This window comes from Strix uralensis, chromosome 2 (assembly GCF_047716275.1).
Source record: "Strix uralensis isolate ZFMK-TIS-50842 chromosome 2, bStrUra1, whole genome shotgun sequence".
NCBI lineage: Eukaryota > Metazoa > Chordata > Aves > Strigiformes > Strigidae > Strix > Strix uralensis.
The window spans coordinates 124,326,041-124,346,192 of NC_133973.1; the positions used below are offsets into that span (position 1 = coordinate 124,326,041).

At 36.9% G+C, this 20,152-nt stretch overlaps 1 protein-coding gene across 6 annotated transcripts in view; it reads right to left on the reverse strand.

Annotated features, from left to right (window-relative positions):
• Window positions 1-224: 224 nt before the first annotated feature.
• Window positions 225-20,152, reverse strand: part of CNTN5 (contactin 5) — a 666,666-nt gene continuing 646,738 nt past the window's right edge. For 5 of the 6 annotated variants that reach the window (XM_074860212.1, XM_074860211.1, XM_074860215.1 and 2 more), the window contains 5 exons: window positions 15,376-15,485; window positions 6,948-7,134; window positions 6,382-6,494; window positions 4,816-4,984; window positions 225-3,142 (listed from right to left, as the gene is read on the reverse strand). In XM_074860212.1, the coding sequence (XP_074716313.1) occupies window positions 3,039-3,142; window positions 4,816-4,984; window positions 6,382-6,494; window positions 6,948-7,134; window positions 15,376-15,485 (683 nt within the window). In that variant the 3' untranslated portion in view covers window positions 225-3,038. The remainder of the gene's footprint in view (window positions 3,143-4,815; window positions 4,985-6,381; window positions 6,495-6,947; window positions 7,135-15,375; window positions 15,486-20,152) is intronic. The other variant, XR_012627723.1, reaches the window with a different exon arrangement.

Here is a 20,152-nt window from a genome sequence, read left to right on the forward strand (position 1 = left end):
TTTATTTATAAAAGTAGTAGCTACCCAGGGAAACCAACACATATGTGAAATTAGAATGATGCCAAAAATTATTTGGTTTTAATGGGCGCGTTGTCTACATTCACTATTGAAGATTCATCATTTTCTTCTTGGAAGTCATGTAATTAAAAGGTTGCTACTGCTGGAACCCAAAACATTTGTGTCACCCTGTCCTCAATGAATATAATTCAGGAGCTGACAGGAGATAAGATAAAAGTCAATAAAAAGAGAATTATTTATTAAAAAGATCTAATGTTACAAGAACAGTACACAGGAACTATTATATTACTGTGTCTTCCACATCGTATATACCATTATATATAGCATATATACAGATTGTATACAACATATCTAACATTTTGATATGGGCCATGACAATATCTTTCTTTTGGTCTGCTAAACAAAGTTTCTTTCTCTTTATTTTTTCCAAACAGATCTTGTGGCATTATACAAAAATACAGTCTCCTCAGTGACACTAGACTGCACTATTACAATCTTTTACATGAAAAAGGAAGGAGCTTTCCTTTGCAACTAAAAAATAATATGTCATGATAAGGAAACATCATCTTCTACAAAGTAACAAATAGGTAATACATAGGTACTTAAACATTTTAAACATGTTTATTAATATATTTAAGATGCAAAATACATATTCTGTTCATGTTGAATATAAAACATACCCCTTTTTATCCCTGCAATAGAATTACATTACCTGATGGTATGTTCAGTATTTCTATCTGTATCTTGATACTAGAGATCGAGATATATCTAGATGCAACTCTGTCTCCTTATCAGACTTTAATTCTTATAAAGCATAGCCATTTATTGTATTCAGAAAGTTGCTTAACCGGAAAGCCACCAGCAGTAACTGTAGCCTTTTTGAATACTCTGAAATAAACTGCATTGGCAAGCAACTGTATAAAAAATAGAGAAAATGATGCTTAACTAATTTATAAAATAACCATTTTGCTTTTTTGGTTTGTCACTTTATTCTTGTTTATTTTAACCTTTTAAAAAACAGTGGTTTGGTAATGCAAGTTCTCTGCACAGTAACAACGCTACTGTTTTACAAATGACAGCAGGAAGTTATTTTCTATGAGTTTGCTCTATCAACAAGGTACATTCCACCTCCTTTCTTTGATGTCAAAGGCTCTTCCAGAAGCAGAGATATAGAAGTTCTTCTGTCTGTATCTACAGTCTATGCTCAGCTAGCATTCCTGCCTTTGTTTTCCTAGCAACATGGTGACTAAGTAAATTTAAAACCTATTTTTTAGAAAATTATTTAAAATATCAGTGGGTAATAAAGATTTGAGTTAAAACATCTCTGAAAAATTTTACTGGTAAAATATTCAAAAGAAAAAAAAAGTAGTCATAGTCAGCTTTTTACCTACCAAGCACTTTATCTGTGTTGTGCTTTCTTGGCTACTATTTTAAAACTGCTAAGAAAGGGCACAGTAGCTAAATGCCAAGTATTATTTTGCTAGTGAGCTGGCAAATTAATTGTATTTTAGACCCAGAACACATCAACCAAAATAAGGGTGCATCAAAATTTTTAGAGGGATGGACAGCTAGAAAAACTATGCTATTAGGACTTGCCTGTTAAACTCTTTTGACTTGATTATTCCCAGGCAAGGGAATGTTCATCCTAGGCACGATCTCTAGACACATGGTAGTAAAACACTGTCCCTTGTAACACCATGCACACCATAATTGTACAAACACACATACCATATACCCTGGGGATCATTTTGATTTGGGTGCCAATACGTGGAAAAGCCTTCCAATGTAGATAAATTGTCCAAATGAGTGAAAAATGTGGGGATTAAAACTAATAGCACACAGTCCCTACAAGAATAATTTCTAGTGAGCTATAGCAATAGAGCCAATTAGCTAAATAACTGGAATGATGCTCAGCAGCACTTATCCAAATATTTTTTTTCAGACATAGCATTCTCTAAAATATATCCTACTGGAGTCTGTGTATATGTGAAAGATTACATTCCAAAAAAATGTTAATATTATCTCCATAATATGCTTTCATATATGCTTCAACTCGATTACCAAATATATAAAGCACAGAATGTTACTAAAAAATGGACCCAGAAAAAAAAAAAAAAAATGTTACAACTGAGAAGTGGTTGGAAAAAGTAGGTTTATCTGCTTGCATTGCTTTATTTGTCCACTTAACAGCCTAACATATATCATGTTTAAATGCCCAGTGGAGTTTTCATTGTCATATGTGTTAGGAACTGATTTTTTATTTGCTATTGAAAATAAATATTTGATTCATTTGACATTAAATCATGTGGTATTTGATAAAAAACAAACTTGTTTCCTTTTAAGTTTGTGTTTAATCATTTTCCATTTACCTTGTAATAAAATAAATGGCTTTTCTGCTCCATTTTGACACTTTCTGAGTGTGCTGTCTAGTATTATATTGATAATTCTTTTTGTTAATTAAATACATATTCATACATTTTCAGAACAAATTCTCTGCACTTTTGCAGTGGGCTGTGTATCTAAACTGTGTTTTTCTCTTTTATTAGTAGGAACAGCCAACCATAGGGGATGCAAGAAAAGTATTTGACAAAGCTGTATCAAATTTTGTTCTATATTTTAAAAATGATTTTTTTCCAAACCAAACAGATGTACTATACTAGATACCACCGTTTAAACACCTAATGATACATGACTGGGGTCACCAAAATCAAACATATTAAAAAAGTAAAGTACATTTGACAGAAATTACCTTTGCTTACAAAAGTTTATTACATACAATCTGCATATTTTTGGGCCAAGAAATGTCCTCTCCCCAGAGGACTTTTACAAATAAAGAAGAGAAAAAAACCTGATGAATTATTGACTGTGTCTCCAACACTCCTCTAAGCGCACTACAGGCATTTCTATGGGTCTTTAAGCATTAGCTTGGGTTTCCAGTTTCTCCACGAACATAAAACTCCATCCCTTGATGTCATCAAGCTAAAGCAAACAAATAACAATAACAACAAAGTCTGCAGTCTTCACCATGAGGTTGAAGGAACCATCAGTGCCATAAGCAGTGTTACAGAGGATGAGGAAGTGGACCACACATGTAAGGTGGACTGAGCACTTGTTACTTTCCCTCCTGAAATGAAAATCAAAGTAATTAAGGAACAAACAATGCAAATGGTTTTCAGTACATTTAGGTACTAGATTTTGCCCCAAACCTATATTCTATTACACTCAGCAAAAGCCTAACTTTTAGGCAATGGATTACCTCGTGAGAACTGCAATCACAAAATAGGGTCTCTACACAAACATAAGGAAATTGAGTATTTTATGATGATATTACAGCAATGCATATGCTGAATCCTCATATTCAGTCTGAAAATGAACAGGAAATTCCAAAAGGGTATGTGGTTTTATGCCTTAATCCTCAAAAAGAATTAGGCTGTTGTCATCACAAATATTCTTCCTGGAACGAGGAATGAAAGCTAACCCTTGATCTTGATGTTTGTTCGGAGGAAAAAGCAGTCTTTTGCCCAGTAGCCCAGTGATGTTTTTAGATCACAGCAGTCCCTTAAAAAGGTGTGCTAAGGGGAAATGTGCTATGGGCTGGTGGTGACAACAGATCACAGGATGGGAAGGGAACCACGCTGGGTTTCTTTGGACCACAGTTGTCATAAGTGGAACTGATCTGTTGTGCTTAGTCTAATAAAAATTATCAGGTTAGAGGGAATGAAAGATTTTGTGGTCTAGAGTTATGTCTTAAAAGATGCATGAAACAAATATTACATGGAGTAAGTGTTGGTGTCTTCTACATTCTGCTGATAGCACTGTAGTTTGTGACTAGATTAGAGTTGAAATTTTAGGTCTAGATTGAAGTTTCAGGCTCACGCCTTTTGGAAAATACTCCTTAAAGACTAAAAAGTAATGTTTAGTAGAATTTTAAAGTGTTAGCAGAATGTTAGAATTAAGATTCCTCATGTTTAGGCAAAAAAGCAATGTTATTTTCTGTTTTTTCTTGCCATTAATCCTTCCATTCCTTTCTTACTTGTGCAATATTGATATTTTAAATTCTTTCAACATATTGCAGTAACCGAGGAAATAGAAGCTAGACATCATAATTTACTTAATGATAATACATTAATACTGTAATACATTAATAAATTAATAAAGTAATAACTACTCAAGGGAGCCAATGGAACCTACAGAGAAATTCAGCTTATTCTAAAGCAGGCACATACACAGGGTTCAGCTACCTAAATACATGTCATTTTAGCTGTGTTAGATAGTTCACCTCCTGCTGGTGGTCCAGAATGATGTGCATATCTTGTAAGTAAGTCCCACATCATATCTGCCAGCTCTGTGCAAATGTTTGGGACACCTTAGAACATCTCTGATATCCTTATGTGCCTATGTCTGAATATTTAAATTCAGAAGATCAGCTGATTTGCTGTCCAGACTCCACTGTTGGTCTGTGTGGATTACATCTCAGCTGATTACAATGCTGTTTGAGACACGTAGTGCATGTGTAAAGACATCTACAGCTCAATTAGGTTTCCAGATGTTATCCTAGAAATGGAGACGTTTCCTGTAAATCCTCTGCTTTGTTCATCAGCCCCACAAGGATGCCTCCAATGCTCTTGAGCATCTTAAATGGCACTAGACACCTTTGTTTCAGCATAGAACTGAAGACTGATTAATGATTTTATCTAATAGCTAGAGAATAGTGAGAACATTTTTTTCAGGTAGGAATAATAGAGTTAATGAGCATTGCTATAGTCACCACTCTTCCAAATATAAGTGTAACTTTACCTGAAAAAGATGGAACTCTGATCTGGGGACTTGCAGTTCCATCCCCTCCTTCACTGACTGCACAGACTTCAATGATGTAGACACCAACATCAGGAAGAAGCACCACCGCAGAGGTTTTCTGTGTTTCTATAACTTGACTGTTGCTCTGGCCTTCTTGCCTAAATAATACCTATGGTCAATAAAGTAGACAGTGGTCATAGTGGTCATTCAAGTTATATAACAGACATTTTCTGTAAATAACGCAGTCACTGAAATGCTAACTGCTTCATGCTTTCTGTAAGGATTTCTTGATATTACATTTGAACAGTCATCTGCTTTTACTCTCCCCTCCCTCCAATGGCTTCAAAACATTAATAGCAAAATATATTAACAATTAATGAATGTCAAAGGACATTAATTATGATCCAGAGTGAAGGTATAGCATTTTCCCTCTCCAGTATTGGGTGTTACACAATTTTTTCTCCAAAATTTCTTCAAAATGCATTTTGGGTTCCATTTGATTCAAATTCTTATCCCCAAATTCATGTAGATATTCACATTTTTGGCTCATGAACCCAACTTCAAATGTAAAGAAAATGTCCTAAATAATGTCCTTACTGTGTTTACCTTAGCTGGCTAAGTCAACTGAGAATAGCTCAGATCTGTCCCTGCATCTCCTGTGAAACTCAGTACAAGCTTATGGCGTGTGGGAGGAAAGCAAGTGAGTACATAGCTGTCTTTTTGGTATTTCTGTGTAAGAATTTCTGTTCCCAGACAAAATTGAAAAGGTCAGAGAGGTGTAAAAAACCAAAGTAGTCAAGTCAACTTTTTCATAATCTCAACTACACTGATAAAGGTTAGAGCAGTTTCTGGTTTATTTGAAGCATTTTGCACTTTCTTGGTGATATTTCCTGATGTATCAGAGGGAATATCAGATTGTAGTCTATAGAAATGATCATATATATGCTTCAAACCCCCACTCCACACACTTCTGTAAAAACATTTAAATCATTCTGATTTGATTTAAAAGATTGCAGGGAATTCCACTGCTTTTTATGACTTGTTTTTTAAGAGTTAATCTGTATTTTTCGCTTTAAAACTTCAGAACTTTAAATGTCAGATGTTATCATTACTGGTTCTTAAACATCACCAGTATGATCACAAAACAAACTGAAGTATTTGTATTTCTGCTCCATAAAAAGAGTAATTTTAATGTCATTTTAAGATGTCTTATTCTTCTACATTTCTCTAAATCCTACTGCAAACACAGTTAAATTGAAGTGTTAGTAGGAATTTCGTTGCAGGTTGGTCTTATTAATAGCCACTTCTGAGTCAGATATGATAAACTGATCCCCTCAGATAGAGCTTACTCCGTTTATAATCAGTGGTTGAAAATCACAACACAGAAAATGTTGGGACATTTCTCTCTTTTCAATTTTATTTATTGCATTTCATGGTGAAAACCAATTGCTGACAGTCTGTACAGCATCCTTTACTTACATGGAAAAACAAGAAAGGGAAAAAAGCCAACAAGGAATAGGAGTAGTCATTTGGAAGAAAGTTGAGCAGGGAAGGGGAAGAACTGACCTTGTATCCCATTACATCAGATTCATTAGCAAGAGGTCTGACTGGCTCCCACCCAAGAGACACATGAGAACCATCCTGTATCCACATAATATTACTTGGTGCTTGGCTGGGAGCTGAGAAGAAAAAATAACATGTACATAAATATATTTTATAGGAAGTTCCTTTAAAATCAAAATAAAAGTATTTCAATCTTTCATTAGATTTACAAGTGGTCATGTTAGCAGGCTCCCAATTCTAGCCAGAGTTTTAAAAGATTTTTTTTGCACCAGAATTGTCATTTAATAGATTGTGGCGTATTTACTCAGCCGACCACATAAGCTCCACAGAGCATATGAAGTTGAACTATTTCTCTCCCTTCTTTGTCAAAAATGCCTTGTTTTCTAGGAAGATAACCTTTGTTATGAGTGCAAAATCATATGAATTCATTTCTAAATATCAAGGCAAAGCCATGAAACAAAACTATGCATGATTCCTGATCATTATACAGTCTAATTAAAAGAAAACTCAAGCGGGCAGAGGTTGCTCCCTGACTTCTGCCTTTGAGCAAAGGTACTGCAATCACTTACGGGACTTCTTGGTTGCTGCACGCACAGCAATGCTGGGTGGTCCATACCCTGCAGCATTGTACGCCCTCACCGTTAGGTGATATAATGTGTTTCCTTCTAATCCTGTCAGAAGGATGGATGATTCATTTCCCTCAGTTTTGACCTTTTCTGCTGCTTCTTCCTGCTCCATGTCCTTCCAGTAACCAACCTGCCAACAAGCAACCAAATGAAGGATTAATATAGTCATCTGGGAAGATCATGCTTCCAGATTCTTATATGTGTTATCCTACGGAGTGTCTTTTTGCCATTTCTGCCTTTTGTCTGATCATCAGGCTCTTTTAAACATGTGGGGTTTGTGGTCTAACCTCAGAGCCAAGCAATGCTCACTTCTCCAAAATGGCGAGACTCGGAATCTCATGGCATTATTTGAAGCACATTGAATTGTTGTGTACTGGCACAAGAAGAAGTAACTACAAGATGGAAGAGCAGAGGATGGACATTGGCAGGGAGTCAAAATTATTTCAGAGAGTTCAAAGGGACCTCATCCTCTGGTAGGTCACCAGAACGTCTACCTTCACCCTGCAAAGCTCTGACCACATCAGCTAAGAAATGTTGTGAGCAATATTCCCTTCCTGGCCCTGTGCAATTCAGAGCCATGAGATTTCTTAGTGTAGTGAATAGGAAGTGACAGAACACTGAAGGAAATCTTTCATTCATCTGAAAAATATTATCTGAAGAAGAAGAAAGAAGTGGATTCAGTTTTCATTCTTGGATATAAACAGGTTTCTGGTAAATTAAATTTTCATAGTAAGTTTATGCCCTTCCTTTTCAGACGTAAAAACCCTAAATGATCTTTGGTGGTTCTTAGTCCATATTTCTGGTATCGGCATTGAGTTTATCATAATCTCAAAGAGGTTATAGAGCTGAGCTAGGAATTTGACTAGTCTCCTCAAGGACCAGTATTTTCAGGGCATAACTGGAAAAAAGAAGTTCTCTTTTTAATGTATCTAAGTGACCTACACAAGTAAGGTAATTCTCATGGGGACTTATTTTACCTAACAGGAGATGTCACTAATGTGCCATTCAAAGACCAGTTTACCATTATTCATGCTGAGACCTACTTGCATTTGTTCCACATTTTGACCTTTTCTGTGAAGTCGGTTATTTCATAATAAGTTATTCATATTATATCTGGATAACTTTTCCTCTGAGGAAAAGGTCATGGACAATACAGCACTCTTGTGAATGTATCCCAGAAAATGATGAACCAAAAAACCCAAGGATTTCATAGGAAAATAAGACCAATGAGTACAATGCTGACCTTTTATAATTGCACTAGCACTGGCATTTAAGAAAAAAAAAAATCTAGAAAGACCTGGCTGCAAAAATATGCATTTGAGGTCATATCTTCACTTGAGTAAAGTGACTCTGTTAACTTTGATCCAGGATATATCAGTTTGTGCCAACTCAAAGTCTACTCTTTCAATTGTAAAATTCATGTAAATATTTTTGTGTGTGTGCCTGCGTTATCTCTTGTTAAAATGTTGTTGCTTTAAATCTTAAGTTAATTATGGCTCAGCAAATCTAGCTGTAGTCACCACTTGTTGCTGAAGTAAGCGTGATTCACTGAGGTATTTTTGCTAGCTGAATGTTTGACCAGTCCTGTTGGTACCTGAAGTAACACCTAATCACATCTTTCTTGGAAAGAAAAAAGAATCAAGACCCAGCAATTCACACACTAGGATTGAACATCCAATGCTTATCATCTCTTGGGCAGTCAGATTCCTTTCATTTTACTTGCAATGCATCTTTACAAACTTGACACTACAGTAATGAGAGCCACATAGTATTAGTGACTGTACAAACAGGTAGTGAGAGACAGCACATATCCTGAAGACCCTATCATCCAGTTAGTGAAGTCTGCTGAGGATCCAACAAGGAAATGCTCAGAAAGGAAAAGTGACTTAACCAAGGTTACACAGGTGGACAGTAGCAGAGATGGAAATGCAACTGAAATCCTGGTTCTAGAGAACCAGGAGCAAAATTATAAGTAGGTCTCATTGTTTATTCACAGGACACACACATCTCATATGAATGCAACTTACAAGACAGTAGATAGCCCCCAGCTTTTGCACTGAAACATTTTTTTAGTATAAAGAAGTTGGGAAAACGTGCTTTTCCAAATATTGGTGTTAGGACTACATAGATACTGAAATCTGATGAGTGTGGAAAAATCTAGGAGCATAACTCAGTCCTTTTGATATTTTTCATGTGTTTGGAAATGCTCTCTACCACTGCTTCGCAGTTTGGATACTAATTATATTTTGCACATGTTAAGTCTGCAAAAATAACCATGTCATGTTCTCAACCAGTTCTGCTGCACCACAGGGCAAAGGTGTTCCCCCTTGAAAGGGGGTATCGTTGGGGGAATGAATATGCTGTATGAAACACCAAAAGCATGAAATGCAATTTGCAATACTTCTATTTCAGTTTCTCCTGTACTTCAAAGCCCTTAAGTGTTTGGTCCCTGCTTTTAAAATTCTCCTTAAAGTTTTGCCAGGTGAGTTTGGACTTTGATCTCAAACTATGCTTTTCTCTTTCTTTTCTAAGGCACGCATCCATTTGTTGATGGCCAAATGAACTAAAGGAAAAAGTGATTATAAAAAAAAGTACGCCAGTGATTGTTGACTGAGGTCGATGGTGGGGGAACTTACATCGATTTGAACTGAAATTAAGATACCATTGATGTTTAAAAGTGCTGGACATATCTCTTAAAACAGAGTTTATTTACACTTTTATGTGTTTGGGTTTTTTTTAAATCTTGTTATTTTCTGTAACCTTAATTTGTACTGCTTAGAAGGATTTAGCACACTTAGAGTAGGTTTTCACTAATGATAACTTTAAATCTTGTTATAACATGAAGCATAAATCACAAAAGAGTAGCACATATTTGAAAAATGGAAGAAAAAGGGGAAAATTTGGACTGTTTAATACATTATTGTTTGTGAGGTTATAAATTTTTTCTGGGCTTTCTTTTGGTTTTTGTTTAGCCAAAGAATAGCAAGCTTTGATATCTGATTCCCAGAAACCCATTTCTTTGAGCAGAAGAGAAAGCAATAATGATATTTGAACCACTGAATAGAGGAGATGCAGGAACATGCAACCTACTTTGTCCTGATTGTGGCTTAAGCAGACTTAGCATATGCAAAATAAAAGTAAATCATTAAAAGTAAATCATCATGTTAATAATTTGTTTCCATCTAAAATTTTTCTACCTCTAATACTTACAGACCACTTCCTTGAAGTTTGAGGTTAAAAGGTATCTTAAAAAATATTACTTTTTTCCCAAATTGGTTTCTAGGGTGTGCATACCTTGGTATAAATTAATCTGATCTAATTGCAGGCCCTCTTTAAATTCAGTAAAGTCAGAGTTATGGTCTGAATACTCTTTCTGTTGACCACAGAGAATTAAAGCTACAAATTAGGCAGATCAAGTAAGAGTGTAAATTAGGTAGGATGAATCAAAGTGGGCAAAACACAAAAACTTTCCTGGGCTCTCTGATTATTCACCATCAGCAGTACTGATGTAACTGAAAATGAACTCAAAGAGATCTCAGAGTACAGAAAGTGCTAGTGGAGAAAGAGCTGTGAGCTGAAAGAACTGCTGCTAACCCTGAAAAAAAAACCCAAACCATGACTCAGATTTCATAAACACTATTCTAATTATCATTATCAGAAAACCTATCAGTGCTTTAAACTGGCACATGTTAAGTCGCACAAATATTAGTGCAATGGTAGAACCAAGTACTTTGGACAAGAAAAGAAATGTTTTTTGTATCATCTCAAGACACTGGTGTGACTGTCCTTCACAACAAGATGAGAGGTTTGTGCAAAAAGGTCAATCAACCTCAGTTCCTTCCCTCTCACCAAAACAATTGCTGACTGAAATGAAGAAAGAAAACACTGTTCGGTACTCCTAGGTTCTGGCATCTTCTCTGGAGTAGCTTGCATCCTCCACCTCTTTCCTCAGTTACTCTCTTCTCCCACATAGTCCTGCATACACAAGGGATGAAAACTGATACGTACCTCAACCTTGAGAACTATCGTCAAATATCTAGTTGTATTTTCTTATGAAAAATCAATAATTATCTAGGTTTCTGATTTTAGGTAATAGAAAGCTGGTGGTCTTGTTAAAAAACTATTCATGATAAGGACTTTGCAAAGGGTGTGGCTCTCTTGAGGCCGTCATGAGAGATCTAGGGTATGATCCATACCTTAAGGACTTGAGAAGCACTAGTACTGCTCTGCTATGAACTCCTGTTTATAGTCTTCAGGATTTTAGAGGGGTTTGAATCAGCATATGAGTAGCTTCAAAGGCAAAATTGACTCATATATAAAACTATCCAATTGCTAATTTTGGGGTTGGGAAAATTCATTCATTCAAAAAGTGAAGTCTGGTAAATTTGCATTCATGCTGGTAAAACACCAGTTCCTCTTTTTTTCTGTCTTGCTTTACCAGCCTCTGGTAGAAACATCCATATGCTCTTTCTAAATTACTTCAAGGTATACTTCACTAAATTAAGAAAAATAAAATTCTAGTACCATGGAGACATAATTTTCTGTTCCACTGTAAAAACAGATAAAAAACGTCTAAGAAACAGCAAAAACTTGAATATTTATATTTGAAAAGACAGAATATGATATAAACAAGTTATTATGTCAAGTAAACCCCTCTGAAAATGGCATTTGAGATTTTCTACTTTTTATATTTTTTTTGTTGTAAGTTGATCTTTTGATTAGGTTAGTCAAGATTCTATCCCAGGAGGGAATTCCAGTGAAAAAGACATGAACTTTGTGATGTATACTTAAGTATTAGCCTTGGTTTTCTGGAAAATAAAATGAAAACAAAAATATCTATCTCTAGCCAGTAATTCTCTTTCCCTTCCCTACCAGTAGTGAGTGACAAAGAAAATATTGCCTAGGGCTGAAATAGATTTTATAACCTTCAGGTTATGGATTCTAAACAATAAGTGTGAACCACACACTATATTTTTCTACCATTCTGACAAAGTTTTCAAGCTATTTCTACTTTATCAAAGTGTAGCTGGCATATATTTAGTAAGGTCGGGCAGACAGCTGACAAACCTGTACTGAAGTCAGGAATAATATGTGCTTTGGAGGATGCAAATGAGTACAGCAAACCTTGCATAAAACTCATGTGACATAACAGTTAACACTGCCTTTCAGGGATGACAATGTGAAATTGGACAAGTTACTTTGCCTTTCATTACTCCTTAGTACAAAGTGCAAACAGGGCTGAAGTGAAAGTGGGTCACTGCGAACTTGTCCATATGTAGTAAATATTCTGTCACTTTTGTTGATTAGAACTCAAACATTCAAATGCTAAAAAAAAAGCCCCCCTTTTTATAATGCTGTTTCTAAAAGGCCAGGAAATGTGAAGACCATGTAGGTGGTTGTCACTGCTGTGGTGACCGCAGGCAGAATACAAATTGTGACATGAAAACAGAGTGGCTAGTCAGATTATTTTGCATTCAATCTGAATTGAAGGCAACATTTTACCTGTGGTCCACAATAATTCTGCAATAGGAAATAATTGTAAAAAAAAAAAAAAGATAAATCATTCATCTTTTTATCAAATTCACTGGATTTCTGTACATTATCTATTTGCTATTTGTGGATATTTGTGCTACAGGCTATGTTCTGCACTGTAGTACATATGATAAAACTTTCAGAATCAGTTTTTAAATTAAAATAGTATTCACAGAAGCTGAAGAAAGTTAGTCATATGGAAAGTATAAAGCTGCTCTGCACTTAGGGTTTTTTTAGGGGGGGAGTTTAGCCCTAGTGTTTTGCTATACACAGTCCTTCCTTTTTGCACTGAGAGGATGCTTTAAAGAGGAACCATTAGTATGTTAGTAAAATTGGGCTGATAGTGTGATAGTGTTCCTAAGTGAATACTGTAATGCACTGACTCGCTACACTGATCCTATAAGTCATTATCTCCTTTTTGATTAAATCCTTTCCAAAAATGGAACTGAAAAGATCTAGCAATATCACCCTTGGATTGTGTTCTGTCTTGCTGAATTATGCAGGAGAGCAGCATTTACTTTTCTGTTTATTGAGTAAGGGCTGCTCTAATCATAATTTTTCCTGGGAACGAGGACAGGAAAAGAGCAAACTACTTCCTGAAAGATTCATCTGTCAGAAAGCGGGCAGTGAAATTTTGGCTAAATAAACAGAGTGGAAAGGTGGGGGGAGGGGAGAAAAAAGCACCCTACTCTCCCCAGATAAAACTAGTACCTCAGAAGGCTCCTGTAATTCCCTCATGGGACAAGGCAGAAAGAAGCAGTGAAGTATTTTTATATTTCATTTTTTTGTTCTGTCGACTGCAGGTCCCTGGCTTGAAATATTTATTCTGTAATCTTCACACTAGAATCCTAAAATTGGTGTACAGCACAGTGACGAGCCAAATTGTTAATAAGGTTCAATGTTAATAACCCCTGCTGTATCAATAACAATTTCCAAATTCATTCCTAAAAAGTCCATGAGAGACATAGAGCAGGTGTGTTACTGTTGGGGTCAGAGTATACTGAACTCTGAAGGTCTAAACACTTTCCAAGTCAGGAAGACCACATCTGATACAAAGACAGCCCACTGTCCTACCTGGAACAGCCATCTATTGCTAGGACACATCTGTAGAGCTAAGGAAAGTGTTATGTGACAAGCAGGTAAATGCAAAATACATTCAAGTTATGAAAGAATAAGTTTCTAGGGAAATTTCAATTTCATAAAGAAAAGCTATTTTTTAATTTTAAAATATGTAAAACAAAGTTAATAGAACATTTTGAGAATCAAAGTGATCGGTGGAATGAGGATAAGAGTAAAAAATAGGTGTAATTTAAAAGATATCAAGATATCTGAAAAGGAGTTACAAAAAAGCCACCTTTCTGAAGAGAAGAGACAGGGTGCAGTCAGTAAGTTATTTCAGAGGATAAAAGACTGGCCTGGAAATTGAGGACAAAGCTTAGTAGCAAGTGGAACACTTCAACGTGGAGAGGGATAGTATTTGCAAGGTGAATATCATCTCTATCAGATACAGTTTTGTTCTCTTTATATATAGCAGTCCTAAAGGTAAAATTGTTAGATATCACTTTTGCTGCATGAAGCAAGCCATGTGCAACGGGGTAAAAACATGTTTAATGTAAGGAAGGAGTGGGGGTGATAAAGTACAGTAAGAGAGAACTGACAGAGGGTTTGCCAGTGTCATCATGGAGGCATATATGGGAAAGAGACCTGGACAACTAAGAGACCTGAGGGGACATGTCGTAGTCACAGCCTGCTCAGCCTGCGCTGGATAACAATACAGGAGCATGTCAGTATCAAGAGGCTACAGCAATCAGGTAAAAAAATGCTGTGTCTAAGCTGTGGGGTAAATGTGCTGTCCTGGTCATTGCTGTCCAGCCTGAGGCTGTGCTAGAGAGTGTGGTGGCTCTGGTGCTGCCCCGGCACCTAAAGCCATCAGTGATGGTCACTAATCCCCAGGTCTTGTCCGGACATGGTGCCAGAGAGACAGTCTGTGCTAGTAGGTCACGAGATATCTTTAGACATCCTTATGATTGGTATCTGCCTCAGATCTACATGTTTACCCTCTTTTCATTGTTACTGTAGAGAACCAATAAAGAGTCAGCACTCTCTAAAGGACTAAAGCAGGTCAAATATCCCCAAACCAGTAAATTGAGTCTAAGCGAGCTATTTCATGAGGAGCAGCATAGCCTGAATCACAAGGTCAGGATGGGTCATGGTGACCCCAAAGGATAGGTTTAGTCTCAGATCTGAATCTGTTCCTTGAGGTTTGGATTGTAAACTGGACCCAAAGCTACAACTGGATCCAAAAGTGCGAGAAGATCCGTTGCCAGGGCCAGTTCTCTTTCCCAAGGGCTGCCTCTAAGCAGAGCTTTATTTGCGGACTGTGCGGCTGCGGCTTCCCCTCCTGACATCCGACCTTTTGTGATCTGCCCAGCAGATGTCCCCCGGCCGCTGCGGGATGAGGGTGCATGGATGGCAGAAGCACTTTCCTTTCTCTGTGTTCATTGCTCTCAGTAAATAACAAGTTTGAACCGGTCACTTAGAGCTGAAAACAGTCAATACCTAATCTTCCCCAGACTGTGAAAGAGGTATGCTGGGTCACTTGCAGTTCTTTCAGCTCTTTTTGAAGTGTCAAAGAGATGTTATAAGAACTGGTGTTGAACAGTTTTCAAGCACAAATAAATAAAAGATGTTCCGGTGCTACAGCTGTGACCGTTGTTCTACAGATACGTATGCTAAACTGAGCATAATTTCTATTGAAGCTTCACTACTGCACATGTTAACAGAATGCAATGCTAGAAAAAGCAGCAAGACTTCTCATTATGATATTCTGTGTTCATACCTCAAATCCCTGTGGTCTTCCTAGACTTTCTTTAATATGTTTCCACGCAACAAGAATCTCTGATACAGACAAACTCGTAGCTTTGACATCGATGGGAGCAGCAGTGGGTTCTGTATTAAGAAAAATTGAAACAATAAACCTCCACTGTAACAGCTTGTATTTATCAAAACCATTCCATCTGAAACTGTCATTTACTTCCTTTGTTCTACCTTAATACTCACAAGAAGGTATGACACTTACGGGGAACATGAAAAACTGAATAAAATGAAGAGATTATTATTGTTGTATTTCTTTATTCGTGTCAGGCTACATCAATATTACATCACTGATGATGGGTGCAGCAAACTGTGACAGAATCTCTTGTCTATGATTTAAAAACCCCCACTTTAATATTTGTAAATGTACCCCCCACACCTCTACCCCTTTCATAGCCCTTGATCAACCTAACTTCAGTAGTAAATGGAGCATTCATTCTCTTCCTGGCTTTTTACTGCTATTCTGTCAGCTCAGGATGAGTGATACCTTGCTAGGGTGCTCAGTCAGCCCTGCTTCAGGATTATACCGAGTAAGAGGTGATACTCAAAGCTGTAGTGAAATGCTACGTAAAAGACATTTTTAGAGTGATGTTATTATGTCCTTGAAGTCACAGCCACCAGTGTGTGGGGCATACCGTCTTCTTTCTGCTGTGAAGCATATACTCTTTTAGGCCTGGGATGCACACTTTTCTGAAGAAAACATTAAGACCCAGGATTTGTCCCTCTGATCTTCAAGGTCTTTTCCAACCCAGATGATTCTGTGACTCTGTGATTCTGTGATTACATGTGCTGTTACCATTGGCCCTATGTTCATGTTTCTATCTCCATGCTCTTCATAAGACACTCTGCAGTCCTGACCTGACTATGTGGAGTGGAGGCCCCTCCCTGCACTCCAACCCGGGCAGGTGTCCTACAGTGGAGGCTTAGGGCTGCAGGATGCTTTACATGTCACACCTGCCCAGCAGTGCTGCCACAGGCATGTTTTACTTTGCACTTTCATATCACTGAACACTTTACAGAGGTCTAATGTCTTTCAGTGGTTGGGAAGTTGGGTAAATGTAGAGATATGCCGTGACAGGCCATTGAGCATACCACCGATTTGTATCAGCAGTTAGTGCACTGGGAGTGAAGAGTACCCCAAAATTGTCACATATCAAACTGAGGCATGAGTTAAGGAAATCTTTAGGATCTTTTGCTTTATTACCTAAACATTACTGAAAACTTCCTTAAGACAAGCTGTGGAGACAAGGCTTGAACACAGACAGTGAAGCACACAATAGCAGCATTTCTCCACCATTCTGGTGTAGTTCATTTGCTCAGCAAAAGGGTGAATTCACATTCCCCTGCAATTGCAGACCCTGCGATTTCTTCCTTGGCCTAATGTACCTCATTACATTTCTGATGTGTTGATCTGCTCTTGAAGGACAAGCAGAGGTCTTGGCTTATGTTATAGGGAGACACATCAAAGGGCTTTCTAAAAAAAATTTTTTTTGGGTCTCATTTAACAGGGTTACAGAAAAGGAGTTTCCTTATAGAACAACCTGAGTTAAAATGGTACATTTTTCTCAGTGATCAAACTGCCTTAGTAAGATGCCTAATATCAGTCTTGACTCATTAGTTACCCTCCTTTCTCTGATCATATTGCAGGCATTGTTCTGGCACTGCTGTCCTACGCTTTTTCTCTGACATGGCTTGTACAAATTTTTCATCCTTTTTGATGTCAGATTTTTAATGTTTGCAGATCTTTTTTGATCTTTTTTATTTATTTCTAATCTAAAGAAGATTTTCTGATGTGATGCAAAATGGTGTTCTCCACCAATGAGTATTACTAATAAGTATAATATATGTATGGAACTTTTCAGGTAACAGAGAATAAAAAAAAAATCTCCAGGAATAAGTGTAATGATCTGAATTCAATACTGGAAGAATTGTGCTATGAAAAAATATATTCCTCATAATATGATTTTCTGTTCAATAGTTACACCCTGCTTTCTATTTTATGTGCTACTAAGATTTGTGTGGCAAAAACTATTTTCTAGTTTTTGTATTATTGAAGCAATTACTTTGTTGTCAGAAAAGATTGCAGTGGGATAAATAATTTGAGATGTACACAGAATGTTGGTTGGCAGCCTTTACACTTTCTATAACTGTAAAAATCATTTCCTCTTCATAGCATTCACTAGGAGTAGTTTATATATTGCTCAGAATAGAAACACAGAATATTTTCTGATTTTTTTTAAAGTGTTTTCAACAAATGGAGTAGAAATAGTTTAATTTTTTTTTATGTGAAGAAAATGTATTTCTTACATATCCAGAAATTATTCATTGTACTTTCACTGATATTATACATTGAGAATGCAAGCGTTCAGCAAAAGAACAGAAATTATATATTTAGGAATAAGGTATATTATGACTGTCTGAAAGTTTATGGAGACTAAATAGAATTTTTATTGATTCAAATAAGATGAGGACCATATAATTTCTGGCGATACAATACAGTCCAATGTCATACTTTATTCTGTGTGTCTAAAACTAATGATGTTTGAAGGTTCATTAGGTTCCTCTCTAATGGTCACTGACGTTATAATCATATTCTTTTCGTAATATCTTGGCATTATACTGAAACTATAGGTGTCTGCCTGAGGTCATACTAGAAAAAAAAAGGGCCAACATCTTCAATTCTCCCTTTAGTATTCCCCGATTGAATTAAATGGCAAGTTCTCAAAGGGCTGTGTGCAATATCCACGAAACCTTGTCTTTCCATTTGCTGCAATCACACTTCAAGGAAACGTGTTCAATCTGTAGATCTTTGGGACAGCTATAATAAAGCAGGACAAGGAATTACACTAATTGTATTGATCTAATGTTCAGAGAGGGAATCCTGAATTTTGATATTGGCAAGTAAGAGAAAGAAAGGTTAGTTACTAGCCCTCATTGTGTTCTCCCTATTTATGACTGTAAACTGATCTGTTTTTCTGAAATTTTCATCCTTAAAGATTTCCACATGATCTAACTTAAAAAACAAGTCTAAGGGCCTATTCAAGTTTATGTTGTTTTAACTCTTCTGTGGAACAGAACCTTAGTCAGGACTCCTCATCCAATCACTTAATATCCATTCACTTCTCAATTTGACTCTAGAAGGGATTTTTACACACTTCCCTAATTCATAAATCTGAGTTCTCAGTTGAAACTAAGAACCTCAGCCTGGGTTATTGCATTATGAGTCCAGGCAGTTCCACATAGTTGAGATTTTGGGACTTCATCCAGGACCCATGACTGTAATAATTACTTTCTGTGGAAAAATCCACAAAAGAAGGAAAATCACAAAGAGTCATCCCACTTGTGTCAACCTGTAGGTAAAGAAAGTGGTAGCATTTGCTCCCTTGCTGTAAATAGCCACAAAGATTACCTTCCAAACTAGGGGACCTGCAGTAAACTGTTTCTATTCCTGAGAAAAGCCAAGACATGTTATGTTCAGTTCCACGTCTCAGCTTGTATGATGTGTGTCCTTGGTTTGGAGACTCCACCAGATCTGTGGTGGCGTGATTCCCTGCAAGATAAGACTTCCTCCAGAATCTTGTGCTAGAAATGGAAAAGATGTCTGATTTCCAAAATACCAAGAATGAAGTGACTGATTGTTTCCTGGACAGGCCCTTGGACTTATCCTCAAGTTCTTCCTATTTTCACCTTCTCTCTGACCAGTGTCTTTGCAGAGGTCTTTAAAACAGAGAAGAATTAGAAGGGTGAGGAAATGAGCTAGCAATGAAGCAGTAATCAGGCCTGCAGTGGTGACCTCTGCCCTGAACCTCTTTTATTTAGTGGTGAAATACACTGACTTGTCAGGTGGAACTTCTGAAGACTGCTCCTGTAATGCTACTCTCCTGCGCTCTTGCTCATAGTATACCTTCTTCTGTGTCTCTCCCTTCTCCACGGCATAACCTGGATTTATTATGCAGTGGAGTGTCACATCAGAATAAGGAGCTGCCTTATTTCATGAAGGCTGTACCAGTTTGTTACTTACACATGGATTGCTTAACTTGGCACGTAAGTAGAAGTTGGACAAGCAGACTGACAAAATTCAGGCTTTGTTAGGTTAAAAGTTTAGGGGAGCATTGTCATCTTCATGAATATAAATGGTTCATTTTCACCAGGTGACGTGGCAGCCAGAGTTATCCTCAGCACATGAGGAGGGGATGTGCCTAATATATTGATTGCACATCTGACTTCCCATGGGAGCTAGTGGCATTAATTAAAGGAATGCTTAATAAACTCTTACATGTCAGGACTGTGATTTTCTTCTTTAAAAAATCAGTGGAGACAGCTCTAGATGAACTTTTACAGGATCTCTCCTGATGGATCAGCTCACAGAAACAGGAAATAATCCACTGTAGTTTACAGCTAATTTGTTGATTTATTAACTTTCAGGTTCACCTAAACTCCAAGTAGCTCAACTTTACCTAAGAAATGAATTACAGGAATTCACTTCAGGAATGTAAGATTTTAATTAAAGACATGGAGGCTGTATTTAAAAGTGTGTAATTGCATATTCTTTCCTCTAAATGAAAAGGAAAGCGTAATTTATTTGAATGTTTAAATAAGAGCTCAGGGTGAAAAGCAAGGGGAGATGGGCCTAACGAGAACAATCCTTCACTCTGCAGTGTCTTGTTCAATATCAGATCATCCACTAGCTGTCCTTAACTTCTTTAAGTTATGAAGGAACAAAATTGTTACATGGTCCTTTG